This window comes from Pollicipes pollicipes, unplaced genomic scaffold (genome assembly GCF_011947565.3).
Source record: "Pollicipes pollicipes isolate AB1234 unplaced genomic scaffold, Ppol_2.1 Scaffold_6052;HRSCAF=7182_pilon_pilon_pilon, whole genome shotgun sequence".
NCBI lineage: Eukaryota > Metazoa > Arthropoda > Thecostraca > Pollicipedomorpha > Pollicipedidae > Pollicipes > Pollicipes pollicipes.
The window spans coordinates 27,065,457-27,075,819 of NW_023596805.1; the positions used below are offsets into that span (position 1 = coordinate 27,065,457).

The 10,363-nt window shown below is 49.5% G+C and overlaps 1 protein-coding gene across 2 annotated transcripts in view; it reads left to right on the forward strand.

Moving 5' to 3' along the window:
• LOC119104495 (methyl farnesoate epoxidase) overlaps window positions 1-8,311 on the forward strand; it is a 32,421-nt gene extending 24,110 nt beyond the window's left edge. The window contains exons 1-2 of one of the 2 annotated variants that reach the window (XM_037228204.1): window positions 3,951-4,119; window positions 5,586-8,311. In XM_037228204.1, the coding sequence (XP_037084099.1) occupies window positions 4,035-4,119; window positions 5,586-6,967 (1,467 nt within the window). In that variant the 5' untranslated portion in view covers window positions 3,951-4,034 and the 3' untranslated portion in view covers window positions 6,968-8,311. Of the gene's footprint in view, window positions 1-3,950; window positions 4,120-5,585 lie in introns of those variants that run through there. The other variant, XM_037228205.1, reaches the window with a different exon arrangement.
• The last annotated feature ends 2,052 nt before the right edge of the window (window positions 8,312-10,363 follow it).

The window sequence follows — 10,363 nt, forward strand, 5'->3', positions numbered from 1 at the left end:
ATGGTTATTCCTTCGTTTGATACGATGTGTACCAAAAAATTCAACTTGTCTTTAGGAATTCGCACTTTGATATTTTAAGGTCAGGTTTGCGCGTCGAAGTCGGTCAAACACTGTCTCAAGATGCTACAAATAATCCTGAAAGGTCGCGCTATTGATGATAATGTCGTCGATGAAGGCAACTGCCAATTGTTTGACATCGCTCAAAACGGCATATATCAGAGTTTGGAAGACTGCTGGGGAGCCTGCTAAACCAAAACACATGTACATGTGCTCGAAAACACCTGCATATGTCCGAAAAGCAGTTTTTTATCTTTGTCTTTGATTGAAACTGCCAGAATCTAGCTTTTAAGTCCAAACAGGTGCGGAATTTAGACATGCCTAAAGAATGAAGAGTGTCTTCGGCGTTAGGTGCGCTGGAGGCTGGAACTACGGTAACAGCGCTTAATTTTCTCAAGTTAACACAAATTCCATATGAGCCATCTTTTTTCGGTACTACAATCTCGGGTAAAAGGCATGGGGAGTTGCTTCGGCGAATGATGCCTGCTTTTAGCATACCATCGACGTGTTTATCCAGAATTAACTTTGAGTACGATGAATCCTACATGGCTTTTGTCTAATAGGTGGGCTGTTTTGAGTGTTTATTACCATTTCGGTAACGTACGTGGTCGTTAGCTCTGAATCTTTCACGACAAAACATCGATGTTTCTTTCTAAAAGCTGTTCAAGAACAAGGCCCATTTTCGTCCGAAATGTGTGCAAAGTTGAGAATTTTCAATTTGTGGCTTGATTCTATGGATGCCATTAGTTGTTCTGCTTCTGCATGGCTGATTTTAATTTGTTCTTTTTTAAAATTCAACGCTTTACCTAAAATTTGACCTTTCCTTATATAAAAATGCCTGCCTGTCTCATTCACAATAGCCTACGGGACGTGCTTGTTTTTAGACATTTGAACCATTGCAATGGGGAAGCGAATTCCAGGTTCATCTTCAAAGCATGGGGAAGACGGAAGTTGCGTCAGAATGAAGTGTTTTCCAGCAGTTTTACTTTTCGATGGTTGACATTTAATTTTGGCTGATGATCTAGGATACAGATGGACGCTTTCTGACAGTCTTGCTAAGTTAAGTTCTCCTTGTTGACAGTTTTGCTTTTGATTTGGTGGAAACAAAGTGTTTTTCCAAATTTCAGCAGTTGATTATCGAAATCAAGGACAGCTTTTCTTTCATTGAAAAGTCCACGCCTAAAATCACGTCGTGCCCTAATCCGGTGACCACACATAATGAATGACACGTACCGATTTTACCCAAAGTAATTCGGATTTTTACCATTTTGTGTTTTTAAATGGGTGGCCTGAGGCAGACACTAAAGGTACCTATTTCTGACATGTTTCCTTTATCAAAACGTCGTCACATAATTTTAAGAATTCATCGCTCACCAGCGAGAACTGAGCTCCACTATCCAAAAGACTACAAAGCCTGTTTTTGCCTATGCAAACGTCTCTGAAGGACATTTCTTGTTCACATCTATGTTGCAAATTTCACCTGCTCGACTGGATGGAGGTCCTCCGAGTTTTCCGAACGTTCCCGTTCATCTGCTTGAGGGGTCTGTTTACGTAGCTGTGCGGCATATTTGCGACACACACGTTGAATGCCGCCTGGAATGTGGCGAAAATGACAGATGGGCCTATGGTCTTCAGTAAACGGATACCTAGGTCGTGCCGGGTCGTCTCTACAGAACTTGGGGCCTGGTTTCAACGAGGATAGATATTCCGTTCCCCGTAGCGATACTTATGTTTTCCGTGTTTTCTTCGTGTTTTCTTCACCAAGTAACGAGACTTCAGGAGCTTGATAGACTGGATGGAAAAGGGTAGGATTTTGGAGCTGTCCGATATATGTCGTGCAGCGACGTTGGGCTTTTTGATAATGTTTTTTCAATCAGCTTATCAAGGTCTGCTGCGGAAGGATTTGCCGAGAAGAAACCACAACAGCGTTGGAGACAAGGAATGCGCAACGGTAGTAGACGTAACAGGAGGTACTGATATGGTCACAATGGCAAGTATGACAAATGCTACACCGTTGGCAAAAATATCGCTTGTTGAGGTTGTGGCAAGCGCAGAAATGCTTCCTTTTCTTCCGGCGATTTTCTAAATATGTGCAATGACAGGCACACAGCTTGTCCAAACGATCGGTCTGGTCAGATGGGAAGCTGTCTTGCAATAGCTTCCAGCAAGCACAGGTACCATAACCTTGAAAATCCAATTCTTTGCCCGTTATCCACCGACTCGTGTGGCTCGTGTGGATTGGAACCTGCACTTCGATAGCCGTACCTTGCTGTGAGACGAGAGGATGTTTCGGCGTTGATAACTCGCAGATCCTTGATACGGGTCTGGGCACCAATATAACGCTTCGTTCTTGTGACTTGCGTTCTTTTTCTCACAAACGTCCATCAGAGAACGGACGTGAAAAGGTAATTATATTCGGTCGTGGTCCGCTCGCGCAGTACCGCGTCGCCACCCTGGTCGTCGGGCCGCGTCTGCCTCTGTCTGACCGTAACTGTCCGTCTGACGCTACGCAGGATGCGTCAGGTTATAAACGACAGGGCCGCTGGGCGGCGCCGGCGGGCGGCCTCTAAACACTGGGGATGGGGCGTTCTCAAACATTTGACGTTGCGCAATTCTATGCGCGTGTGAGCCAACATGAAGCAGCAGAGGCGCGATATGTCGTAATCCTTGCATAAACCAACTACGGCAATGGGTACCCACATCCGGCATATCCAATAAATAGCATAAAAAGAAAAAAAACAAGGCAATGCATCACCTCAAAGGTGTAACTCTAAGTGCTTTGTGTTCGTTAGCGAGTGGCGAGAGTCCCGCTGACACGTTGACAACGGTGCATTACGGACGCGTGACGATTACACGCTACACCTGTCTGCCTTTCTTTGTACCATTTGTATTATGCCTTTTACATGATGACGTCAATCCTGAAAAGTCATACTGCATGGATGGGTTAAATATTCAAAACAATACAATTCTCGATAACTTTTGGCACCAACAATGTGACATGTTACTTAATTTGTCGGTCGTGATTTCGTATTGAACCGAGACACTTGTAGTTAGGCTCTAGGGCTATACTCGGACATAACTCAATCTCCAAGGATTTGACGCATGTTTGAATTTAAGAAATAACGTAACAGAGGTATCCGGACTCAGGTTTTTAAAACGCATCGAGGATCAAGTCTGAACCAGAGCAACGGCCCAGATTTTTCGAATCACATTCAGACTCCGCCTCAGAGCCCGAGAAAGGGATCGCTGGGAATGACTGACAAGCGGTGGCCACCAGCCGTTGTATGTCAGTCGTGGATGGCAGCGGCCCTTGTTAGAACAATGCGCCCTGGAGGCTTTCGAGCGGACCCACGCGAACGGACAGTGTTGACTGTGTTGGACTTAGCGGACGTGGACCGGCAGCGACCCGAACCCGTGGCACTCGAATAAAGATCTGCTCGGCCTCAGGGCGAAGCTGCCATCTGTCTCTCACTCAGACGTGCTAACGCTTCTGCTAAGTCAATCAGAAATTTAACCGGGCTGTAAGATACCAGGAAAAATGAAACAGGAAATGTCACATACAGTGATCCCTGTATTCCGAGCTCAAAAGCTGTTATCTCTGAAGCTCTTGAACGACGTACCTCCAATGGCCCATCTAGTGGTAGTTTGGTGACGGATAGAGCATAGGGTAACTCACGGCAATGGATAGTTGAATAACATGAGATTACCACGAGATGTGTAGAAACCGCCAAAGTTATAGCGACCTCCGCGGCCGCGGCGATGCCAGTGGCCGGCCGATAACCACTGGCTGTCCTCGATCTGGCAACGCACTCCCTGGCAACGTCTGCAAACCAAGGACAGGGGATCTGCCCGGCGCGAGAACCGGGGCTCTGAGAGAGAGAGCGTGTCGCGGAGACATCGGGTAGTCGTGGATTCCTGCGCGCGCTGGGAGGCCACCGGCTGAGCGGTTTCCGGCGGCGCGGCCTGTACTCGCTGTCATGTGGGCTCTCGCTGTGTTCTTGCTGCTGGTGACGGCGTTCTTGTGGATTCGGAGGCCGCAGCGACCGTCCAACTTTCCGCCGGGTACGTATTTGCGCCCACACAGCTTGCTGGGTGACCGAAGGCGCGAGAACTTAGCGGAGTGGGGGAGAGGTTTGTGGAAGGGGAGGGAGATAGTGGGGAAGCTCGCTCCCCTTTTTCTTGAAAGCTGGAGGTGCCCCCTTCATCTTGTAGAGTCTGTGGAGGACCAATTCTGGTACATCATGGTATACTAAGTGCCTTTGTGTTGTTGCAAGGGCCATTCTGAGCTGTTACGGGATGAGGTAAGTCCGTGGAAGTTCATTCTGATCTGTCGAGGGCTCATTCAGACCTATGCAGGTTTATTTCGACTGAAAGAGGGTCATTCTAAGCGTGTGGACTGACGAGTACGCTGTTCATATTTGCCTGCAAAAGGCTCATTCTGGACTAATGCAGGGTCTACGTTTCCATGTGCAGGGGCCCATTCAGGCCTAGAATGGGCATTTTCTGTCCCGTAAAGGTGTGATAATTAGCTGTGGAGGCCGCTCTCCCTAGCAGAGAGCTCATCATTGACTCGAAAAACATTCTATTCTGTTAGATGGCTCATTCTGATCTGTTGAATTCCCAATTTGGCTTGGGAACGTCTCATCATGAACCGTTGAGGGCTACTTAAGGCCTCCAATGAACCACTTCTACCCATGAAGGCCCATTCCGGCCTGTAGAGGGCGATTTCTGACCTACGGAGGACACATTTTGACCTGAATAGGGCCCATTGGGGCTTGTAGAGAGCACACCATCTGATTGTAGGGTGCCCATTCAACATAATCCCCACGCCCTGTGGGTTGCACTGGGTATTCATTGCGTAGTCGCACAAGTCCGTATTCATGGACAGGCATCGGCGAAAATGTGTGGCTCAAAATTCCCAGGTTTTTATTGATGTGCCATGAAGTATTGCTTCTGACGTAGCAGGTAAAACTTTTCCCCAAAAAATACAAATCCATTGCTGCTTAAGAAATCAAAGTGGAGATGTCTTGCGAAATAATCTGCATTCATGCACCACCTGCAGGCCTACTTTATCAGCGAGTTTCCCAGGAAGCTGCCTTTAATTGCAACGTGCCCGTTTGTTTATGTTACACTTTACTTGGGGCGAAGTATAGTACACATGAAACATTTACTTCTCCTATACCTGGTGTCGAATTATTAAACATATTCCAATCGATTTGTACTGGCCTTATCCATTTCAACATGCGTTTAGGAAACACCAATTCACGACAGCTTAACCCATGCATTATTTCAGAGCTCATGGATTTATCCAAGCCGTGAGCATACGCCTACCTTCTATCAAACCATGGTCGATTTCTTGCCGTGGCACTATAACCTATACTAATTTTAAATGCACAAATGTTTCTAGCCTCCTTATATGCTACGACGCTGCAACCATGGCCCAGATTTTGAGGACACATCCGGTGAGACGCATCCCCGAATGGCTCAAAATGAGATTGGCTGAGACTAAGAAATGCGTTCTTTTTCAGGCCCTCCAACATTTCTCATCTTTGGCAATATTTGGACGGTGATTGACTGGATTCGGGGCCAGTTTCTTGCGAGCATGAGCCATTGTCAGCACGAGTTTGGAGATATTCTTGGCTTCGTGCTTCCTACGGGTGACAAGATTGTGCACATTCGCAAGTTCGAAGACATCAAAGAGGCCTGCGCGATGCACGAGCTGTCTGGAAGACCGAACAACTTTGCTCTGCTAGTCCGCAGCTTCCAACAAAAGCTGGGTGTCATAATGAACGAAGGCCCTTCCTGGGTAGAGCACAGGCGCTTTGCTTTGAGGCACCTAAGGGATCTGGGCCTCGGGAAAAACTCCATGGAGTCGACAGTTTTGAACGAATTCGAAGAGCTCTCCCAGGAGATGACACGTGACATTGACTCACCGATGAAAGTTAACTTCCGCTTTAACTTGACGGTGCTGAACATACTCTGGAGACTGGTCGCCGACAAGCGGCTGGAGAGTAGTGATCCCAAGGCCCAACACTACATCGCGGCGGTCAATGACTTAGTCACTACCATCGGTCCGGGTAACCCGATGAACCTGGCGCCGTGGCTGCGTCACATCGCCCCCGAGTGGAGCGGCTACGGGCCGCTGATCCGACATCGCGATACTACGATCGGCATGTTCCACGAGGTGGTCCACGAGCATCGGCAGACGCTGGACCGCTCCAGCCCCCGCGACTTCGTCGACCAGTTTCTGCTGGAGATGGAGAAGCCAGACGCTGAGGCTCGCCTCTTTACCGAACGCAACCTGTCCATCATCGGCATGGACTTCTTCGTCGCCGGCATGGAGACGACGTCCACCTCTCTGAGCTGGGCGTTGCTCTTCATGGTCAAGTATCCGGAGTTGCAGAATCGCGTACAGCGCGAGATCGACGCTGTTCTCGGCGCAAGTCCGCCGACCTACGGCGACCGCATGCGCATGCCGTACACTGAGGCCACGCTGATGGAGGTGACGCGGCGTTCCAACGTCCTCCCTCACGCAGTGCCGCACAGTGCATTGAGCGACCTCTCATTCCGCGGCTACACCATCCCCCAGAGCACCACGGTGATCATGGACTTGGACATGGTGCACATGGACCCGGCGTACTGGGGTGACCCGGAGGCGTTCAGGCCCGACCGGTTCCTGCACGCGGACGGTAGCGTGCGCCATGATGAGCGGCTCATCCCATTCGGCATCGGGAAGAGGTTTTGCCTGGGAGAGACGCTGGCGCGCATGGAGATGTTCATCCTCTTCACCTGCCTGCTGCAGCGTTTTAGCTTCACCGCCGTTCCGGGGCAGAAACTCCCGCTGGAGACCAGGTTCGCGATCGTGCAGCAGCCTCCCGAGTTCTTCGTGACCTACAAGCCGCGTGGTTAGGCTTTATGATGTACAAGCCGCGTGACTAGTCTTTATGACCTACAAGCCACGTGACTAGCGATGAGGCGGCGGCTACGCACCTACCTGAGCTGAGCCTCTCAAGCACCGGGATACCACCTAATGCTTGCATGTCTGTTCCCCACATTGATTGCATCTCCCTCACCAATCAGCAAAAGAGAGTCGGTGGTGCTCGCACCTTAGCCAGCACATAGGTACAATGTCTGCTGAATTCGCGGTCGGTGAGATAAAGCAAAAGTTCCGACGACGGCGAGTGCGCTGAAGTGAGTCAGCAGGACCTGGTCACATTTTGTTCTCCCCAGATATCACCCATTTACAAGTGACTAGGAGCACCCATCATTGTCAGCCCGGCACGCAGAGCCTTGCTTTAACACCTTCATTAGGAGCGAAAGCTGCGTCACTTCCAGTTAAGAACTTCTTAACACGCTACACACGCCATCAAACCGGTACGTAATTTACCAGCAGTACCGTGATGTGAACATCTGCTGGTGAGAGATGGTGGAAAGAATCCAGCTACAGTTACAGTTACAGTTAGTTTAGTTAAGGTGCATCCACGTAGTGGCTGTTCTGTGCCTAGCCACGCAAGGAATAGGAACCCATCTAAAGGCGCGGCACAGAAACTGTTGCAAGGAGGCACTCAGCCGGACGCCTGGCAGATGTAGCCAGCCGACACCGCCCGAAACAGCCCAAGTTTGGCGATTGGAAGACTCGGCACGCGTTACCAATAGAACACGCAGGGCATTGGGAGATTCGCTTTTCACCCCGTCTAAGTGAAGCTCGGAGGCTCCACCCCAAATGTAGAGGATGTGGAGGCAGAAGAGGATGTGGGGATGACGGTTTGTGCCGGAGATGGTAATGTGGAAGTTGTTGGTCTTTGTGATAGGGGACTTAATGCTGATCAGTATGAAGTCCGTCTTTTTGGGGTACATCTTAAGGCTTTTTGACTGAAACCAGTTTTAAAGGCGTTGAATACACTTTTCGACACGTGCTTTCAGATTGGACAGGCCGAAGACATCGCGGGGTAGCGGAGTCAAGGAGTTGGGTGTCATCGGCGTCGGTTTGTAGGCGGTCGTAGAGTAGGAAGCTGGATAGGTCGTTGATGAAGATGAGGAACATGACTGGGCCGGCAAGGGATCCCTGGGCCACCCCGTTGGAATAGAGACAAGCAAATAAAGAAATTTTTATGTTAAATTGTTAAATGTTAAGGAAAGTTAGGGATATGATAAACTCGAAATAAGCACCAGAAACTATCCCATACAGCAAGCACTAGAGTAGCAAAACAGGTTGCTTTTGACCTTAGTGTGACCTTTATACCTGACCTTAGGTCGATGGAATTTTTGCATTCAACTGTTGTGTTGCCTAAGAAAGCATATCAGAGATGTATGACTTCGTCTAGCACTTCGTTGTTGTATCAGATTGGACGATCCTCTGGAAATTGCCTTCGTTGAAACCATGGCCTGACTTTGACCTTCCATGGGTCAACGACCTTACAAGTTATATCCAAATTTGTGATGCCCAACGATCCGCTATTCAACTGTCGACAGCTATGCAATATTTGGCGCGGCTACGCCACACCGTTCGGAACCCATTCTGAAAAACCTTTGGGGAGTCAATTTGACCCCCCAACCGAGCGCGCGTTAATCCATACCGACGGCACATGGGGTTGGGAGCTTTTGGCGTGATAAGTCGAAACGCTGGGACGTCGCTCAGGCATGATTGGTGTGTTTTGCTTCTGTCGATTCGTTGGAAATATTGTTTTTGGTGCCGAGTTGTGCACGGTTCTCACGTAGCCGCCGCTACAGGGCGCTCATCGTGCACTCGGGCGAAAAAGAAGGGCCATAGACTGCTAGCACTCAGCGTCAGGCAGGCCCACGACATTACTATCGAGTTAGTAAAGGCGGAGTTTTGTATTGGAGCCTGAGTTTACCCTCTCTGAGAGATTATCACCACCCCACCCGTCCCCCAATGTATGCATCACCCCTCAATATTTTACCGGTATCACTAAAAGACCCTCAAAACATACAAAAATAACGCAAAAATACATCGTGTGGGAAATTTGATCTGTATCGTCTTCTGCACTTTTTAAAGATCATTTATCGAGACCGACTACACAGGTTGGGCCGCCGTTCCGACTCTCTCACCATCGCGTGGTAAATAAAGCTGCTAAGTGATGCGTCTTTTGCGCCTTGTTTCAACATTTTAAGTTGCAGCCCCTGGCAATTATAAAAGAAAACAAATAGCCATATTTTTTGGCTTTGTTATGAATGCCTCTCGTTGAAAGTGTGTCTATTTGCGTTTATCTTTTGATTCTTGCTGCATTCTAAGTGTCTCTTAACGCCGTATGTTGCGGCACAGTTGGCTGCTGTTGTGCGATCAAGGCCGTTATCTGCGTGCGTGACCTGGGTCAGCTGCTGACGCCTCCTCCCTTCCCCCTCCCCCCCCCCCCCCCCCCATCCCCCGCAGCGTCGCTGGCGATTGCCGGCCAAGCCTAGACCGAGGTCACGGGACGGGCCACGTAAGCATCTGCAGACCGTAAACAGAGCCAGGCTGCCGCGCCGTGGCGATCCTGACGCGCGGCTCTAGGCAACTGGCAACCAGACAACGAACTGTGCGCCGGCTCTAGGCAACTGGCAACCAGACAACGGACTGTGCGCCGGCTCCGGACAACCGGCATGCAGACAACAGACAGCGCACCGGCTCCAGACAACCGGCAACGAGACAACACACAGCGCACTGTCCCCAGACAACCGGCAACCAGACAACAGACAGCGCACTGGCTGCGGACAACCGGCAACAAGACAACACACAGCGCACTGTCCCCAGACAACCGGTAACCAGACGACAGACAGCGCGCCGGCTCCAGGCAATCAGCAACCAATCAACATACAGCGCACCGGCTACAGACAGATGAGCTTGTCACCAACAATCGCAATCTTGTCAAATTGTACGGACCACCACGGCCAAAAGTCGATCTGACACGTTCTTGATCACGCAAACAAGTTTACTTCAAAAGAAATGATCGTAAAAAATTATGTAACTGGTGGCGGGTGCAGGTTTCCCAGTCGCAGTCAGTCAGTGCTACTGGATTAAACAAGTGCATCACTGATGTGACTGTGGGCCTGTCAGTGTTGGCATAACTCAATGGTTCATAGACAGCGCATTGGTCCACACTACGTACTTGTCCTTGAACTTGCATTTTATCTGTTTGAAGGGTTCTGACGTCAAAACGAAAAGCAGTAGGTGCATCGTATACGCTCCAATACTCTCGGCTTACTTCGGGCACTGCGGCCGATCTATGTTGTTTACGGAGTGACGTAGCCATTTCTTTACTCACTTGGCTTACAACATAGCCACAGTTAGATCCGTTTACACTAATTC